Genomic DNA, 21,205 nt, shown 5'->3' with positions numbered 1-21,205 from the left:
ATTGAAATTCAGCCAGACCTGATTGAAGTTGCTTGGCCATTTGATCATAACTTCATTGATGAAAAGGCCTTGATCTTGTGGACTCCTGGAGACAAACTCTCCTACTTTAACTAGAAATGAATAATGATTTGTATGTCCCATAAAATTTTGTACATCATACTTTTCCACACGATTCTTGTTCTCATCAAAGCATATTTGGTCTCCAGCAGCATTTGTAAATTGAATTTTTCTCAGAAAAGGATGAAGCTGGAGAGAGACATCAATTGGATATGAGTAGTGTATGCAAATCTCTCACTTGTGGTCCCTAAGAGCAATCCTCTTTCTCTCTCCCTACACTGGCTTTCTTTTTGAAGAGGCTTCATTTGAGCAATTGTCTCCCCCACTTGTTCCAGTGAGATGAACTTTTCTCCCTATGAAATTAATGTGGAAGTAGCTGAACAAAAAGAAAAATGTTGTCTAAGGGGTGGAACATACTGCAGTGTGGACCATGTTTTAGTGGGAACAAGGCCCTGTGTCTCTCCCCAGCAAGAAAAAAAATGTCTCTAATTAGAAAATACAGATGATTTCTGAGTGAATCTGGAACAAAATGGAAGCAACACTAGTCTATTGGTTTATAGGTGTTAAGATATTTACCTTATTTATGGCTCACCATGAACCTATGTGTGTATGGTTAGGTAGGTAGATATGTATACATGTAGATAGAGAGAGTGTCTGGACTTGATAATATTAGCAGGGGTTTATTCAAAATTCCATATTCTTGACAATATATATTAATATGCAGAAATTTTGTATGCAATTTGTTTTACAGGAAATTGGAAATAGACCCACTGCCTGCCTCCAATCCTTAATTCAGTTTGGGTCACAACTTTTGTTTTTCAACTTTGATAAGAACAATATTGGAGTCAAAATTAAAATTTAAATGTTCTGTGATTAAGCTAAATTTTTAAAATGATTTCTAATATTTTTATATTAATTTATTTTGTGTATGAATTTCCTTCCTGGACATATGTATGTGCACTACACATGTTCCTGGTGCCCGTGAAGACCAGAAGAGGGTGCTGGATTGAGTGGAAGTGGACTTGGAGACATTTGTAAGCTGCTATGTAGATACTAGGAATTGAACCTGCATCTTGTCAAGAGCAGCAGTTACATCTGACTTCACAGCCCTCTCTGGTCCCTAGATTTGTATTATTTTTAATTCTGTGTATTACCTATGTGTACGTATGTATATTCACAAACTGTATTCCTGATATCTGCAGAGAGCAGAAGAGAGTGTCACATTCCTAAGACCTGGAGTTACAGACAACTGTGAGCTGCCATGCTAACAACCAAACACAGGTCCTCTGACTGAGCATCACGTGCCCCTAACTGCTGAGCCATCCCTCCAGCTTGATTTCATTACATATTTAAATTAATACAATGGGGTAATTAATTTTTCACATTTTGAGATTCACTATTGTGTTAACTAATTGACAACTCGTTTCATAAAGAACGATTTTTTAGATATTCAGTTATTTGTACAAGAGACACACTAACTTACCTAATATCACATCTCTGGATGCCATGTTCACAAACTGTGTCAATGTCTATGTCAAATATTATTGTTATCCATAATACTAAAAACTGCATAGTACACTAAACATTCAGAGTTCATTTTCTATTTACCTTCTTTAGACTGAATGAAATGAAATAAAAATGAAAAGTTTCTTCAACAAACTTCTTGATGATCACCTATTTGAAGGGGAACATCAAGGCTCATATGTATAACTGAGCTGTAAGTTTATATCAGGATGGTTTAAGCCCAAACATACCCACTTTTAACTATAAAAAGGTGATATGCCTAGGCTCATGAGCACCATCTGTATTATAATATTTAATAATGGAGGCATAGTCTTTGGTTTCTCCTTAATTTTATCTTATTTAAGAGTAAATAGTCTGTAAAAAGCAATTTCTTTCTCAGATACTTTTGAGGTTCTGACAGCCTATTTTTATTTTCCAAAAAAGTTTCTCCCCATGGTCTTGAGTGGTTAAATATATATTATATTTTACATGAAATAGCTGCTGTTAGATATGGTGACTATGTTTGTATGTGATAGCATCAGATATATTCCTTGAAATTGTGTAAATTTTTATTATTGAACATGCTAATTTTGACAATAATTGATTTTGGATTTTTTAACAGAATTTCATCTAATAAAAGGAAAACATTTGTTAAAATATGCATAAATTTCATGTCTTGAAATCAAAGCTACAGTAGCCCAAATCATACACTGTAATTACAGACACATACTCACCCACTGTGAAAGAACTCTTTCCATTTTGCCTTTTATTTTTATTACAAGATGAAAATGTGTTGTACGTTTGACTTCAGTGACTCAACTACTAATAAGTTCCCAGTGCTACCTTTGCTTTTGAGATAGGCTTACCTGCCAGGGTAGAAGCCTGCCATGGTTTGTGTCTTCATGAGATCCTATTCCTGTTGTCCTCAAAAGCATTTTATGGAGGATGTGGGCCACTGCATACACTGCATTCCATATGGAAAAGCTAGGCTCAGAGGTGATCATCACATTTATTTCTTGTTTTGTCTTTAGGGATGTATTCTGTGGGCAGGGTTTATTATTTCCACATAGCAGAGGAGGAGGTGAGCAATAAAAATTGTCAATCCAGAATTTATGGAAATAAAGATCTCCTGGGTACCTGGAGGGTATAAGTGCCTCTAGAAAGGGCTTGAAGCCAGGGATATCTCTCTTCTTTGAAAATGAGAAGCTTCCTTCAAAAAAGTCCTTCAAATAATTGTTTTCATAGAATACAGACTCTAAGTAAACTAAGTGGGACTTTGCCATGATCCACATCTTCCTTTTGGCTTTCATGATTTCATTTTCCATGCAGAAAAATACTAAGTCATCTATATCACCATAGAATACATGCACATTTGCTTGTGTATGTTGGATCAAATTCACCAACCCAACATTAGATCTTAACTGAAACTTCCAATTAACCTGGAGTTTTTCAGTAAAAGCCACACAGATATCTTCTGATACCATCTCTGCTTTCAGGTCAGAGAGGAACTCCTTTCCTTTCAGATCATCAGACACAATGAGCCCTACCCACTTCCAGCCAAAGTGCAGCAGTAGAGAGGTCACCCCTTGGGTTAGAGCTGTGTCTTTAGGAGACATCTGGTAAAGGGATGGGAATGTATCTCTATCACTTAGCATAGAATCAAAAGTTCCATATGTGACCTGTAGAAGCAAACAGAAAAAAAGGGGATTCTGAGTTTCTAGGTATTTGGAGTCCTCACCTTACAGAGAAAGTGAGTTCATTATTCACATAAGGGGATCAGGAAACTGGATGTTGTTAAGGAGACTGTCTTCTGTGATATTAGCTTCTCTCTCTCATTGTGTGATGGAATATGGTCTTTGTCAAGTAATATGGACTCCAAAGTTATTAAGAACTCTGAAGCAAGTGAGTGAACAATGTTCTGTTCATGTTACATTTTAAAGGCACCAAGGATTTCTCTTGTTCCAATAACAATGAAACAGAGTATGGGGCGTAGAGATAGACTGCAGAAGCATTACCAAGTGCTTTACTCTGACCACAGGACATCACCTTCCCTAGAACCTCTGCCTTCAGGAATGTAAATAACACATTTTTTCATAGATTTCGCTCCTGTGTTAGAAAAGAGCAAATCATGAATATCTGGGGGAATTTCACCAAGCACTGTTGCATCATATTTCCCAAATGATAGGTTTGACAAAGTCATTACCCAGAAAATAATTTACAATGCAAATCTCTGAGATAGATAGAAATTCCTGTATATATAATTTTTTCTTACTTTAGGGTACAATAAATGTATGAACTGTTTTACTGGGTGATAATAATCAGTTTTACACTGTCTGATTTTCTAATCTTGATTATCCGTGAGTAAGTCACTCACCGAATATTTTCTCAATTTGCAGTGATGCCTACTGATGGTTGCTTTGCTTCAGTAGTACCTGGCAAGAGCCAATTGTCGGGATGTATCTAAGTGGATGTTCTCAGTGAGTGGTACTCTGAGATCTACTTTCCAGAATGAGAAAATAAACTCCTTGGAACATCTTCATTTGTGATGGCCCAAGGATTGTCCCAGATTTGTTTACATGTCCTGAACATACTATTCCTCTATCTGTCAGTCATTGAACACAAGATTAACTATAAGATGTTTATACCCCAGCTTGGGCATCTGGGTTGTATGTTTGACTTATGAACAGCACTCAGCTAGGAGCTGCCACAGTACATCTTGCCAATGACTGGAGATAGAATCATGAATATTACTAAGTGATCTTCTTAGAAATCCACAGTATTTACTGCTCATGTTTTTCACCACACTCCACTGTTGATCATAGCAGGATGCACGTAATTCTTTCACTTACATTTGAAATCACCAGCAGGAAACATAGACAACTTCTCCATTTTCTTTTGGTCAGATGTTTTATGTGATTATGGACACCAAAACTTTGCCAACTTACTTGTGGAACTTTATAGAGCTCTAAAAGTGTTCCAATTGCAGCAGAAAATTCAGGCCTGGTTCCTGCAATGATTCCAAGAGCTTTGTGTTGAGTTTTGCATTTGTAGTTAGGGATAAACTCACTCCTTCCAGACAGCCACATCAGAGGGCCCTCCAAGGTTCTCCGGTGGGAGTTAAAGGCATTGTAGAGGTGGAAACCCAAGGTCACATTGGGAAGCAGGTGGACATCCTTATTGATCTCCTCAATGGCAAAGTAGAAGGCCAGCAAATATTGATAGTTTTTCCATCTCCCTCTAAACAGGAGGGGCAGAATGATGGGTACAGTCAGGCCATTGTTCTTAGAAACTCCTTAGCAAATTCAGGAAATTAGAGGTCATTAAGTCCTGACTTCTTTCCCGACACATAAAGCTTGTGTGAATAAGCCCCTGACAGCTCAGAAACATCATGGAATAACTCATGAAGTCTCAGTACTTGGTTTCTTGAAGAGCATAGTGTGGATTTAGTGTCACTTGTCTGTGTCCTGTGCCTGATCAGTACATGGTGCTTATGATGTTTCTATTCATGGAAGCATTGGGCAAGGGAAGACACTAATGTTCTCTCTAAGATTGTGAATAAGAGTTTCATATCCTTTTATTTTGTAATGATTTACTTTCATACTCGTTCTTGAAAAGTGTAATAATTTTGTTTGCATGCATGCCTAGTGTTAAAGTGTTTCTTATGGAGGTAGACAGAGAGCTAGGCACTAGGCATTCTGCCTCCTGTTGTAGAAAACCTTGCAACAATCCCAGAACCTACATGGTGGCTCAGAACCATCTGTAGATCCAGCCAGGAGCTCCTCTTCTAGCATATTTGGGCCCCAGGCACACATGTGGCATACACACATATGTAATAAGGAAAGCACTCAAACACCTGCCATAAAAATAAATAAACCTTTTTGGAAGTGCTTCTGGGGCTTTGAGAAGTGACTGAGAGGTTAAGACTACTTGCTGTTCTTGGGGAGCGCTCTAACAGGTCAAAGAAGCTACTCTTTGGGTTACAATAGTGTATACCAGTTTTAAGAAGTTATGTGTTCTCCTCTAGCCTCTTCAGTCAGAAGGCACACATATGGTACACTGATAGACATGTAGGGAAAACACTCATAGACATAAAATAAAAAAATTAAAAATCGAAAAACTAATAAAGAAAAGAGAGTTTCTCTAAGCTTGCAGAGTAAATGAGTGATAGCATCTCCTGTGTAAGCCAGTGAAAGAATCAAAGTTCATGAAAATAGAATATGAAAAATAGGAAAAGCTCCCAAATCCATGAAGGCAGTGAAGAGTGCTCAGAATGAGAGGAAAGGAAACTTTAGAAGCAGGAAGTTGGGCTGAGCTGTTGCACACAGGTCATTTGGTGGTTGGGGAGCGGTCTCTAGGAGCTGCTTTTAAAACTTTGCTTGACAAGAGCCTGCCTAGTCCCACTGCAGACAAGTCAGAGAATTCATGAGGCCTAAGTCCCCTGGGTTCTGTTGAAGCAGAATCTACCTAGAGGCCTGAGGGCAGCAGGAAGAAATGCAATTTGTTTACACTGTGTTAATTTGAGATCTACGGCTAGATCCTCTGTTAAGAGAGAATCTGTTGTTCAAAACCTGGTAATTGGAAGCTATGGAGAGAGGGAGAAATTATTTTTCCCCAGGGATTATCCAATACCAAATATTCAGCAGTAAAAGTGTATACATGACTACAAATGTATACATGTGTAACAATGTATGCATGTATATAAATGAATACATGTGCATAAGTGCAACTATGTGTATAAATATATGCCTGTGGACACATGCATGCATGTGTATAAATGAGTACATGTATATAAATGTATGCATGTATATAAATGCATATATTGTAAAAATGAATTGATGCGTATAAATGTATTCATGTATAAAAATGCATATGTGTATATACATGTATGCATAAGTATAAATGCATGCAGCTTTATAAATGCATACATATGTATAAATATATGCATTTTTGGCATGCTATAGTCTATGCATGCTTATAAAAGAATACATGTGTATAAATGCATGTATGTGTATAAATGAATACTTGTGCATGAATTATGAATTTCTATAAATGCATACATGTGTACTAAACAATGTGTACAAATGTATACATGTGTATAAATATACATGTGTAGAAGTATAAGCATGTGTATAAATGCATACAGGTATATAAATACATACATGTGAACATAATTGCATACTTGTGGATAAATACATACATGTGTACAAGTTCATAGATGTGTTTAAATGCATACATGTGTATAATTGTATGCATGTTTATAAATACATACATGAGAATCCCTGGAAAGAGCCGTGTCTGCAAACTGACTGAATAGAACTTCATTGATATGGAAGGTTGAAGTGTTGTAGGTCTAGAGACTCATTAACTTATTCCAGGCTAACTGTAGCACCCTGAACAGCCATTTCTTGCACATGTCTGCAGGTGAGCTAACCTCCTATAACTAGTTAATGAAATATGTTTGAAATCTACTAACTTATGTGACAACTGACTTCCAACAACCTAAAAGCTAAAAATGACATTGCATAGCATCTTGCGTCTGTGGGATAAGTTTTCACATCTTGTCTGTGACTTCCTCTCTGTTGTTTTTACTAATCTTTTGATTTACAAATTTCTTATATTTGACTATAAAAACTTCATGAAACTGCCCCCACCTTGGAACATGGAATCTGGGGTCAGCCAAATCTGTGGTCACCAGCCACAGTCACTCAAATTTGGTTCTAGAATGAATTGTCTCTTCTGTTTGATCTGAGGGCTGAGGTTTTTCCTATGACACAAAAGCAATACTCAACACGAAACAATTGGTTCAGCTGGTTAAATTTGTGTACTCATTTGTTTATATATGTATGCACCCTTCTTCATAAAAATCATAAAACAAAATTAATTTGAGAGGGAGTAGGGCTGGGAGGACAGGATAGAGTTGGAGGTAGAAAATGAAAGAGGAAATGATAGAATTGCATCTTAAATATTGAGGTGTTGGGGAGCAGAGAGATCAAAATATATTGTCTGAGATACTTTTATGAATACTGCATTTAGTCTGCCTCATGTCCTGGGTGATAGAAAGTATAGAATGTGTATTTAAGAGAGAAGGAGTGTAGGAAAATTATGGACCAAAAGGATTAGGCAGCAGGCAAGCTATTCCAGGAAAGACATAAGAAAGAGAGCCCAGTCTAGGGCAACCACAAACCAAGCTTCTCCCCACAGAGTTATCTTGGGGTTTGAATGAAACCTCTGAGACCACGAGGTCAGTAAAAAATACGGAATTGCAAACCTGTTGGTTATTGCAGTGAAGTCCAAGACTGTGACATCCTGTTGTCAGTCTGAGAGTCACACAGCAGCCCTCTCACCTGGTGATAAATACTGAACAGGTTTTCAAGTGTCAGCACCTGTATTGTTCTCATGATATGGTGGCTTCCTGGTCTCAAGTCACCAAGGAGACATCCTCCAGCTAAACAGTAATCAGAGCAGTATGGTTGGGGTTGGCCCCAAAGTATGAGAAAATCTTGCTAGTTCTCAGAATTCACAGCTCAAAGTGGCTACATGGCTCTGATGTTCAAATGGGAAAATGGCTCCTATGAGCACAGGCTGGTGGACTTCAGATTCTCATCCAATAAAGACTCAGGAACAACATAAGCCAAAGAAAAGACAAGAGTCCCCACTGTCAGCTGACCTCCCTCCAAATGTTCATCTTCTTTTTTTAATTTTTATACTTGATTCAATTTTTCTAAACTCCATTTAGCAGAGTACGGATGCTTAAATTACTTGAGAATACCTTATATGCATAGCATATGTGTTCAGCAAATCTATGCCACCCCCATTACCACATATTCCTCCCTTATCTTTAATGACACTTTCTCCACCCAAATTCAAGTACATTCCCTGTAATTCCCCATAGAGTCCACTCTGCATTACCAGCATATACATTATAGTAAGGCCTTCTGCTGCAGTATGGGATTCCTCTCAGTGTTTACACCCTAAAGAAAACTGAATTTCCCATTCCTGGAAGCTACCAAATGCCAAAGGCTCCTCAGGCAGAAAGGTATTCATGATCCTCTATCCCATTAATGTGTTTGGCGTCTTTCCTGCAGGTCCTGTGCAGTAGGTTTGTGTGTGCCATGACCATGTGATGTAAGGAATAATTTCACCCCAAACCATACACTACTTTTGACTCTTAGAAAATTATGGTTTGTGAAAAACAGAACTTACAGCAAATATTTGATGAATCTGCCACCTCTCATTTGACCATGAGGGGAGGGACTCTTCTCCTACCCAGACAGTCCTGCCTCTAGGACCCAGGCCCTGGGACACAGCCAGTCTCCAAGAACCCCGACCCAACTCTGTCCCAGTTGCTGGCCAGCAAGAAAAAGTCCTGTGGGTAGACTCCCCTGCCAAAGTCCCCCACTGGACGCTGCAATCTACAAGACCAATGCCCTACCCAGTACCCATATGCATGTGACCCCAGTAACTTCCAGAGATAAGGAATCTACCAGCTCTCATTAGACCAAGAGGTGAGTAACTCTTCTCCCACCTAAATAGTCCTGCCTCAAGGATCCAGGCCCTAGGACACAGCCTGTCTATGAGAACCCCCACCCAACTCTGCCCAAATTGCCAGCCAGTAGAAAAAACTCCTGTGGGCAAGCTTCTCCACCAAAACCCCCCATCAGACCCTGCATTCTACAGGACCCATGCCTTACCACAATAACCATCTGCCTGCGACACGAGTAACTTCCTGACACATGGAAATACGCCAGCTATCATTGGACAAAGAGTTGCTGGCCAGGAGGTAAGATTCCTGTGTCAGGCTCCCCCACCAAAACTCCCCAAAGGACCCAACAATCTACAAGACCCATGCCCTACCCAATAGCATCACCCTGGGATACCAGTAGCTTCCTGAGACATACAATCTGCTAGCTCATATTGGACCAAAAGATGCTGCCTGAGCCGGGCGTTGGTGGCACACGCCTTTAGTCCCAGCACTCGGGAGGCAGAGCCAGGCGGATCTCTGTGAGTTCGAGGCCGGCCTGGGCTACCAAGTGAGCTCCAGGAAAAGCGCAAAGCTACACAGAGAAACCCTGTCTCAAAAAAACAAAAAACAAAAACAAAAACAAAAGATGCTGCCTGAGACACAGAATCTGCCAGCTCTGACTGGACCAAGAGTTCTAATAAGACCAAGAGAGGCTCCCTGAGTATCACAATCAGCTAGCTTGGACTGGACCAAGAGCAGTTCCCTGACATACAGAATCTGCCAGCTTCAATTAGAGCAAGAGCTAAGATTGGACCCAGAAGGGTCCCCTGAGACACAGACACAGCAAGCACAGAGTGGACCAAGATCAGATAGATCAGACACAAGCACCTATTGCAACTATTGGAAGAAGAAATGAGTAGATGTCAGTGCAAAAATACATACAACAATATAAGAGAAATCTGGCATCACCAAAACCTAGCCCGCCTGCAACAGCAAGATCTAAATATCACAATGTAGAAGAAGCAGATGAAGATAACCTTAAAAATAACTAAATAAAGATTCTAGAGGCCTTTAAAGAGGAAATGAAATTTTCCCTTAAAGAAACTGAGGGAAAGACACATAAAGAAATCAATAAATTCCTTAAAGAAAGCCAAGAAAACCATGTAAATGCAAATAAAACATGTGAAGGAAACAGTTCAAGACCTGAAATTTTAAATAGAAACAATGAAGAAGACACAAACAGAGGAAATTCTGGAAATAGAAAATCTCATTAAACAAACAGGAAACACAGATGCAAGCATAACCAACAGAATACAAGAGATGGAAGAGAGAATCTCGGGTATAGAAGATAAAGCAGAGGAAATAGATTCATTGCTAAAAGAAAACAGTAAAGCCAAAAGAGTCATAACACAAAATGTCCAGGATACCATGAAAAGGCCAAACCTATAAATAATAGGGGTAGAAGAAGGAGAAGAATACCAACTCAAAGGCACAGAAAATATATTCAACAAAATCATGAAAGATCTTTCCCAACATAAAGGAAATACGAATGAAGATACAAGTTTATAGAACACCAAATAGACTAGAACTCACAAAAAGTCTTCTAACCACATAATAATTAAACCACTAAACATACAGAATAAAGAAAGAATATTAAGAGCAGCAAAGTTTCTCCTTTCTCAGTCAAGTGACTTAAAAAGGCAGACCAATCAGAATAACACCCGACTCCTCAATGGAAACTTTGAAAGCCAGAAGGTCCTGGACAGATGTAATGCAGACAATAAGAGACTATGAATGCCAGCCTAGGTTAATATACCCAGCAAAACTTTCAATCACCATAGACAGACTGAACAAGATATTACAAGACAAAAACCAGATTTAAATAATACCTATCCACAAACCCAGTCCTACAGAAAGCACTAGAAGGAAAACTCCAACCTAAGGAAGTCAGATGTACCCTCAAAACCACAAGCAATAGATAACCCCAAAGAAGGGAAATACACACACACACTACAACCAAAAAATCACTGGTTATTAACATCCCTTAATATCAATGGACTCAATTCTCCTATAAAAGGACATAGGCTAACAGAATGGATACAAAATCAGGAACTATCCTTCTGCTGCACACACCTCAATTTCAAAGATAGCCACTACTTCAGAATAAAAGACTGAGAAAAGGCTTTCCAATCAAATGGACTTAAGAAGCAAGCTGGTCTAGCTATCTTAACATCAAACAAAATAGACTTCAAACTAAAATCAATCAGGAAGAACACTACATATTCAACGCAGGAAAGATCCACCAAGATGAAGTCTCAATTCTGAACACATATGCCCCAAATACAAAGGCACTCACATATGTAAAAGAAACATTACTAAAGCTTAAATCACACATCAAACCCCATACATTAATAGTGGGAGACTTCAACACCCCACTCTCACCACTGGACAGATCTGTCAGATCAAAACTTAACAGAGAAATAAGGGACCTAACAGATGTTATGACTCAAATGGACTTAATTGATATCTACAGAACATTCTACCCAAACAACAAACAATATATGTTCTTTTCAGCACCCCATGGAACTTTCTCTAAAATCAACCAGATACTCAGTCACAGAGCAAATCTCAAGACATACAAAAAATGGAAGAAGCTCATGTATTCAATTGGACCAACATGGCTTAAAGTTAGATTTTAACAACAAAAATTACAGAAAGCCTACAATCTCATGGAAGCTGAATAATGACCAACTGAATCACCACTGGGTCAAGAAAGAAATAAAGAAAGATATTAAAGACTTCCTAGAATTCAATGAAAATCTGGGTACTACATACCCAATCTTGTGGGACACTATGAAATCAGTGCTAAGAGGAAAATTCATAGCACTAAATGCCCACATAAAGAAGCTGGGGAAATTTCACACTAGTGACATAACAGCACACTTTAACAGCTCTAGAACAAAAAGAAGCAAAGAAGCAAACTCACCCAGGAGGAATAGATGCCAGGAAATAATCAAATTGAGAGTTGAAATCAATAAAATGAAAACAAAGAAAACAAATCAAAGAATCAATGAAGGAAAGAGTTGGTTCTTTGAGAAAATCAACAAGATAGACAAACCCTTATCCAAGCTAACCAAAAGGCAGAGAGAGAGCATCTAAATTAATAAAATCAGAAATGAAAAGAGAGACATAACAACCGACAACAAGGAAATACAGAGAATCCTCAGGTCATATTTCAAACACCTGTACTCCACAAAATTAAAAAAATTAAAAGAAATGGGCAATTTTTTATTTAGGTACCACATACCAATGTCAAACCAAGATGAGAAAAACAATTTAAATAGACCACTAACTCCTCAGGTAATAGAAACAGTCATTAAAAGTCTCCCAATGAAAGAAAAAGCACAGGACCAGATAGTTTCAATGCAGAATTCTACTAGATTTTCAAAGAACATTTAATATCAATACTCTTCAAATTGTTCCACACAATAGAAACATACAGAATATTATAAAACTCCTTTATGAGGCTATAGTTACTCTTATTCCCAAGCCACACAAAAATGCAACAAAGAAAGAGAGTTACAGATCAATCTCCCTCATGAACATTGATGCAAAAATACTCAATAAAATATTGGCAAACAAAATCCAAGAACACATCAAAAATTATCCACCATGATCAAGTAGGCTTCATCTCAGAGATGCAAAGATGGTTCAACACATGAAAATCTGTCAATGTAATACACCATATAGAAAAACTGAAAGAAAAAAACCCACATGATCATCTCATTAGATGCTGAAAAGGCCTTTGACAAAATCCAACACCCCTTCATGGTAAAGGTCTGGGAGAGATCAGTAATACAAGGAACATACATAAACATAATAAAGGCAATTAACAGTAAGCCAACAGCCAACATCAAATTAAATGGAGAGAAACTCAAAGCGATTTCTCTAAAATGAGAACAAAACAAGGCTGTCTACTCTCTCAATATCTATTCAATATAGCACTTGAAATTCTAGCCAGGGCAATAAGATAAAAACAGGAGATCAAAAGAATACAAATTGGAAAGGAAGAAGTCAAATTTCACTATTTGTAGATGATATGATAGTATACATTAAGTGACCCCAAAAATCCTACCAGGGAACTTCTGCAGCTGATAAACACTTTCATTAATGTGGCAGTATACAAGATTAACTCAATAAAAATTTAGTTCTCCTAAATACAAATGATAAATGGGCTGAAAAAGAAATCAGAGAAACATCACCCTTTACCATAGCCACAACTAATATAAAATACCTTGGGGTAACTCTAGCTAAGCAAGTGAAAGACCTGTATCACAAATACTTCAAGTCTTTGAAGAAAGAAACTGAAGGCGATATCAGAAAATGGAAAGATGTTCCACTCTCATTGATAGGTAAGATTAACATAGTTAAAATGACAATCTTACCAAAAGCAGTCTACTGATTGAATGCAGTCTCCATCAAAATCCCAACACAATTTTTCCCATACCTGGAAAGAACAATGCTCAACTTCATATGGAAAAACGAAAACCCAAGATAGATAAAACAAACCACTAGAATAAAGCAACCTCTGCAGGCATCACCATCCCTAATCTCAAGCTCTACTACAGCTATAGTCATAAAAAACAGCTTTGTATTGGCATTAAAAAAAACGATGTGTGGACCAACAGAATCAAATTGAAGACCTGACATTAATCCACATGCCTATGAACATCTGATTTCTGACAAAGAAGCTAAACTGTACAGTGTGGACTGTATTTATGGTTTAAGGTTTTACTTTGATGCTAAAGGATCTTCAATTAAATCTTCAACTCAAAATTTTAAGGCTCAGATTGACAGGGATAAAACTGTAAAATTCTAATCTTATACAAACTATGAACTTGGTATAAATTGTAGAAGATCATCAAGACACGCAAGTTAATGGTCAGTTGTAGTTATATAGGCCAATAGAGTCGAGGAAATTGGCTCAGACCAGTAGCCAAGGCATGCACATAATGTACTTCCAATCTAGAGCCCACATGGAGTCTGCCTGAAGGCCTAGCAACAGGAGCTATCAGAGTTCCTGGTCACTGTCAGAGATCCTGAGCTGTCAAAGTTCCTGATCATGCAGAGTCTGCCTAGGACCTAGCAACAGTCCCTGTCTAAGTTCCTGATCATACCCAGCCAATGAGGGATGACCACACAGACTAGGCACTGGGAGGAGGGTATATAAGGGCTTCCCTATTATTGAATAAGAGAGTTTGTTATTTGCCTTCAATGGACTCTTGGTGTCTGTGCCGATGATGCTGTGCCTTCTGACCCCCTCCCCCAAGGGAGCCATTAGAATCTAAGCAACAGTCAGTTACTTTGTAAATGATCAAACTTTTTATTGTGCTCTGAACTGTGGTTTTGGTAGTGCTGAGTATAAATATAATTCATTGACAGAGGGGCAAGCCATTGCCTTCTGTACATGCTATCAAGGACAAGCAAAAAGCAAGTAACTGAAAAATAAGTAAAGTTTGTTTAAAATCAGGTATAGTTAATAAATTGGATGATGTCCCTCTCACTGCTCTGAGAGATCTGCTGAATATGGAATGTAGACTATTTAACAAAAAAAGCTTCCCCTGATACACAAAAAATACCAGCTTTTAGAATCAGCTTCTAAGACTATTCACAAATATGGTGGAAGAACATATTCCACCTTGACCTTTCCTCATTTGTGCTAATGTGGACAACTGGGCTCATACCTGGCACACAATTTACCCACCACCAGGTCCCCATGAAAATGTGGACACTTTTGAGTTAGATGCCCTATTCTGCCCATCCAAGGTAGGTCAGTTTTCCCTAGTTCCTCCTTCACAGAAACATCTCTCAGACCTCACGAGTCTGGTGTTTGAAGGCAGATGCTCCACTGTGTGGCAACCAAAGTCTTAATAGTGTCTTGTGTGACATCCAAAAAGTGACAGCCCTGCCCCCAACAGAGTCATAGAGATGACCATGGAGAATTCCAGATGGATGCTTAGGTATCAGGTAAGTCTCTGTCGTTTTAACTGATACAGGGGTAGTTTTGATATACTTCCTACTCAAATTGGTCTCTCTGATTTCTGATGGTGGTGCTAACAAGTTGTTGTTTTATAAGTTTAGCAGAAGCAAGCAGACCTACCCAGCTCCTTCCAACAGGGCTACAGCTGCATGGTCAGTCCACATAATATGTGAAAATTATGTCTTATTTATTTTTAAATAATAGGTCATCTGCTGAAGAAGGCAGACTCACAGACAGGGTCATTTTGCTGACAGGCTTCATACTGAAAAAGATATCCTCACAAACTAGGTTTAAAAGGAAACCAAACTGAAGCTATCATGCTGTTACTCAGCAAAAAGAAAACATTTTACTATTCATTTAAAGGAACTTGCTTTTCAATCATTCTTCCTATTAATCAGTCATATATGTCTTCTGGTAAATGATTGGATAGAAAAAAATGGATTAAAGTTTATATAATTTTGAGGTCTTAGGAAGGATATATTATGTACACACAAGTTGGAAAGGTCTGAGGAAGTGACTTAAGATATGTGAAAATAAGATTAAAGATTTCTAAGTTTTAGAGTTTTATGTTAGTAGTATGTGGAATTCCAATAAGCTATTAATCTAGCCTCGGTAAAGCACTGGCTACTATTATTACAGTTACAGGCCAAAATTTTTAATTTTCTTTCATAGTTTACTAAACATAGACTTAAAAGTGCTGCTGGCTGACTGTGCTGAAAATTTCCATGTCATATATATGACATTTATATGTATATGTATACACACACACACACACACACACACATATATATATATATATATATATATATATATATATATGAGAGAGAGAGAGAGAGTGAGTTTGGGTATAAAACTTGACTAGAAGAAAAAGTATTCATGTTTGTAACTGAGAACCATCCTTTGGGTCCCCAAGTTTTTACTAAGTCTATAAAGTACAAGTCTACCCCAGCTGTACACAAACACTGTTTTGTTCTTTTATACAATGAGGATTTAAGCACCAATTACAGACAGTGTTCATGACAATATATCTAAAACTTTTATCTCCGAGAGTAAACTTAAAAAAAATTAATGTAAGCTTCAGGAAGTCGTGACTTAAATCCACCTATGACAGATCAAACAGACTCCTGAAAAAAAGCTCCTGTCAGTTAACAGTTCAAGCTTTCCTCCCTAATGCCTATCCCTGAAGATAGACTCTCTCCTTCTCCTGGCCTTGGGACTCAATCTGCCTCCTGCTGTAGCATGATACTGAACTACATACAGTCTCTTCATCCTGTAAAAGCATTCCTAAGAGAACTTTAAGTGCTAAATAAATTAGGCATGTATGTTGGCATTTTTCTTTTCACATACTCCATAATACCACAAATACCAGGACTACAGGCCTGGAAGACTGTTTCCTGCTCACAGAGCAGTGCATGGATTGGACCTTCAAGAAGATACTTCTCAGTAGAGGACCAACTTAATCTAGAATTGATGTTCAAATGAACAAAGGTACCAACAATAGCAACAATAGAAAAAAAAGTAGGAAATATGAAAAAGCAAGGCCAAACAAATCCTCCACAATATCATAACAAACTAACAAATGAACTCAAAGATACTGAGAGAGACCAAGTGCCAGATGAGTAGTTCAAAAGGCAAAAAGATGACGTCCTAAAAGAACATAGAAACAAGCAAGCAAAATCAACTGGGCATTGAGAGGAGATGCAACACTGTACAGGAAAACAAAGGCTGAGGGACAAGAACAACAGCAATTATATATATATAATTATAAATATATATAAGACTCAGTACCAAGAAAGTCAAATCCTAAATGGAAACTGAGATTCTTCCAGGGGGAGAATAGATAGAAATGTTGGAAATGAGAAACACAAAACCTCCAATAAAAACACAGGGGAAAGTGACCCCAGGAGAACTGACTAAGCAGAAGACATAATATCAGCCCTGAAGGATGTGATTTCAGAACACTGCATTAAAATATCAATAAGGAATTAATAAGTAATAAACATGACCACAGTGTCCAAACTCTGGGATATTTTAAAGAGACCAATGAAAGAACCTGAGGGAGAGGAGATGCTAAACCATGTACTAAGGAAATGGGGATTTAGCAGAAACTATCCAGGTCTGTAGAAAGAAAGAGACATTCCTACAGGAGGCATTTAGATTCTCAAAAATATGAGAACAGGGTGGAGCCTCTCCTTGAATTGTTAGAGTCAATGTGTGAAAACAATATAAGACTGTCTGTGGACTCAGAATGGACTGACACAAAAGTTGTTTTCCCTCTTTGATCTCTACCTGACTAAAAAATAAACAAGAGGAAAGCAAAGGTCTGTAAGATGCATAATGAATAAGTAAAGTTTGCAAATGAGTTTCACATTTCTGTGTATACAGTTCATTATACTCAAAGGAATTACATGTGCACAGAGGAGCACGCACTGTCATGTAGCCAGAATACCCATAGCACAGTCATACAAATACTTACGGATAAATATCAAATATATCCGGTTTGATCTCAAAAAACATATGGATTTTGAAGAATCCTTCCATTGTGATGTAAATGGGGACAAATGCACCTAGGATCATGTCAGCCTTCATATAGGTGCTGGGCTTCCAGTAATCAAAGCATCTCTGATGATTCATTTCACCTAATGTAATCAAAGAGTGCAGGAGTAGGAAGAGACAAAGCAAACGAAGGGACATATCAGAGTCTGCACCACACAGAGACAATGCCCTGCAACTAGACTGAGCTGTGGAGATGATTGACTTAGGTCAAGGAACAGGCTCAGACCTCAACAGTGTCAGAGAAGACTCTGTATGCTACAGCTGGCTCCTGATGTTGCATCAGTCTCTCAGGCTGCACATAGTCTATGGTTCTCATACCAGACAAGAGCACCGACAGAAGCAAAGTCCAGACAACTGAGGGTAAGACAGAGTGCTGAACTTCTCCTCTAACTGTAACTAGAGTGGCCCTGAATGGGCTGGCTTTTCTTGATTCTATTCCCCTCTTACACATGTGCTCTGGGGATCTCCTAGTCCTGGGGCTCTGCACCTGCATCCTCTATCGTGGTAAAAAATATGTTTGTTTCTTTCCTTCTTCACCCACCTCTATGATTTCATAATGGTCCACAGTGGCTTTGAAGAGTGCCATAGCCAGAGACAGAATTGTAGGTCATCAATCCAGATTGTTTTATTTAGATTGCTGTTTTGGAAGACACAGATAAAAATTATAAACACTGAGAAAAAGCAATAGCTGGCCGCCACAAAGCATGCACTTGTAATATTCCATACAATGATTTAACAAGAGGGTGTAGTGGTGATGACAGTTTCTAGTGTCTGCCATTCAGAAGCACAATGAACTTGTATCTATCTTGACTTCCTGGTCTCCTTTCTCCTCCTTGTAGAAATAATTATGAAGGAGTAAGGACATTCCAGACAAATACAGATCATTTCCCACCTCAACCATTCAAAATATTAAGATTCCCAAGCAGTATTCTGTGTTCTGCTATTAGTAGACTCTGGTACATCCTTTCCCCTCTACATTTTTAAAAATTCACAGTGAAATAGAATCATACTTGATTTATACACTTCTTCCTCTCTCCTGTAATGCTATTCATCAGAAATACCATTGATATACTGTTATATATTATGGATAATTATTATATAGTGTAAGACAAATCAAATTTTGTATATGTATATAAGTTAGATAGGTAGCAACAATTTATGAAAAAAAGAGGCCATGGATTTTCAAAGGAGCAATGAGGACTACACTGGGGAATTTGGAGTACATAAATGGAAGGAGAAATAATGCTATAAATTAAAAAATGGATGTCTCTTATGTATAACCTTACAAAATTTTGATTATTGGAATCCTTAAAAAATATACAAAGTACTTTTCAATTCAACACTGTATATTTAGTAGTAGTAGTAGTAGTAGTAGTAGTAGTAGTAGTAGTAGTTCTGCACCCAGCTTGAAGTATCTCTTTAAGTTACCCCTCTTTTGTCACTGAAATGTGTTCTTTGACAAGCAATTCCTCAACACCCTGATATTCAGCCTCTAACAGTCACCATTCAAACTTAGGTCAGGGGATTGACTTTAGGATCCAGTTTTGAATGAGGTCAGACAGCATTTGATTTTTTGTGCCTAGCTCATGTCCCTGAACATAATCTCTGCATTCATCTGTATGTTCAAAATAATAGGATTGCCTTTCTTGAAATGTTGAATAGTACTTATATGTATGTAGGAATACATATATGTATATACATATATATACATACATATGCTTGATGCATGTAACAACAGTAACTGATGATAAAATTCCTGGTAATCAAAGAGCCCACGAATGGCTGTATGAGAAAATTTGGAGAGAGGAAATGAATGTGAGAGCAGGCATGATTATATTACAATCTCAAAACCAAAGAAAAATGTTTTCTCTGCATAAAAAAATCAAATAATACAATATCTTGCATTCATGAGTTGAAGGACAATCAAGTCATTTCTAATTGTGTGCACTCTAAATTATGCTTCAATAAACATGAATGGAGATGTGTCCTTGACCAGCACATGCCATGTGTTGTTTTCATACATATGATGGTGGAATCACTCACTTAGTGTATACAGTGACTACTCTATGTGGTGGTATTCTAATTGTACTGAAATGTGATTTTGATTGTATGTTAATAAATAAAGTTACCCGGGGGTCAGAGCTATTAGAGCCATAGCAAGAGTGTGGCGGTGGTGGCACACACCTTTAATCCCATAGATCTCTGTGTGTTCAGGGTTACAGCCAACATTGGAGACATATGCCTTTAAGACCTGGGGGGCTGTACATACAGACAGCGATGAGGCAGTCACATGTTTGGATTTACAAACAAGAAAAGGCAGGTTACAAATCAGAAAATTTAAATAAAGTGGTTCAAAGTCTATATAATTCAGTTCAAAAATCAGAATTGTATGATATTCTGTTGGTATTAATGAATTTTTCAGAACCTCTCAACATAGAAACTGACTCTCAGTATGCTGAAAGAGTGGTGTTACATATTGAGACTGCAGAATTTATCCCTGATGCTTCAGAATTAATTTCACTATTTATTCAATTAAATGATACAATCAGGAAAAGGAATCATCCTTTACATATAACTCACATTCAATCCCATACTGGTGTGTCAGGCCCTCTAGCACAAGGCAATGATGAGATTGATAAATTATTGATAGGAAATGTGCTGGAGGCCTCAGAATTTCATAAAAAAACATCATGTCAATAGTAAAGGTTTAAAAAAGGATTTTTCCATAACCTGGCAACAAGCCAAAGAAATAGTAAAGAAATGTCCTACTTGTTCCTTCTACAATCAAACGCCATTACCAGCAGGATGTAACCCAAAAGGTACTCAGAGAAATGAAATCTGGCAGTTGGACGTGTTTCACTTTGCAGAATTTCGAAAATTGAAATATGTACACCAAACCATCGATACTTATTCAGGATTTCAATGGGCAACTGCTTTGAGTTCTGAAAAAGCTGATTCTGTAATCACTCATTTGCTAGAAGTTACGGCCATCATGGGTATACCTGCACAAATCAAAACTGACAATGCTCCATCATATGTCTCTGTTAAAATGAAACAGTTTTTTGCTTATTACAATATAAAGCATATTACAGGCATACCACATAATTCTACAGGTCAAACAGTTATAGAAAGATCAAACAGAACTCTAAAGGATATGCTAAATAAACAGAAATGGGTAACAAAAACTCCCAGAAATAGACTGCATAATGCTCTTCTAACTTTGAATTTTCTGAATGCCAATGAGAAAGGAACAACAGCTGCAGAGAGACATTGGATAATAGAAAAAACTACAGAATTAAATCAGCCTATATACTTTAAGGATGTGCTGACCTCAGAATGGAAACCAGGGTATGTATTACATTGGGGACGAGGTTTTGCTTTTGTTTCTACAGGAGAAGATAAGCTGTGGGTACCATCAAAATTGATAAAGGTTCGATTTGAACAAGAGAGACCTCTTAATTAGAGGAGGTGATAGTTCATCAACCAGCATGAACATCCAATTTAAACTAACTTGTATCAATAACACATGCCTTTTCATTTAATCAGATAATAACTTGCCAAAAAGGAACAGCCCCAAAATTAGTCTT

The 21,205-nt window shown here is 37.7% G+C and overlaps 1 protein-coding gene across 1 annotated transcript in view; it reads right to left on the bottom strand.

Moving 5' to 3' along the window:
* Positions 1-21,205, bottom strand: part of LOC143270444 (vomeronasal type-2 receptor 116-like) — a 121,587-nt gene that overhangs the window by 22,460 nt on the left and 77,922 nt on the right. The window contains exons 4-8 of the mRNA XM_076560375.1: positions 18,160-18,255; positions 17,539-17,701; positions 4,506-4,797; positions 2,427-3,239; positions 19-246 (exon numbers count right to left, since the gene is read on the bottom strand). Of these exons, the coding sequence (XP_076416490.1) occupies positions 19-246; positions 2,427-3,239; positions 4,506-4,797; positions 17,539-17,696 (1,491 nt within the window). The 5' untranslated portion in view covers positions 17,697-17,701; positions 18,160-18,255. The remainder of the gene's footprint in view (positions 1-18; positions 247-2,426; positions 3,240-4,505; positions 4,798-17,538; positions 17,702-18,159; positions 18,256-21,205) is intronic.

This window comes from Peromyscus maniculatus, chromosome 23 (assembly GCF_049852395.1).
Source record: "Peromyscus maniculatus bairdii isolate BWxNUB_F1_BW_parent chromosome 23, HU_Pman_BW_mat_3.1, whole genome shotgun sequence".
NCBI classification, from domain to species: domain Eukaryota; kingdom Metazoa; phylum Chordata; class Mammalia; order Rodentia; family Cricetidae; genus Peromyscus; species Peromyscus maniculatus.
Note: the sequence above shows the minus strand (reverse complement) of the source record. Positions and strands in the feature narration are given on the sequence as shown.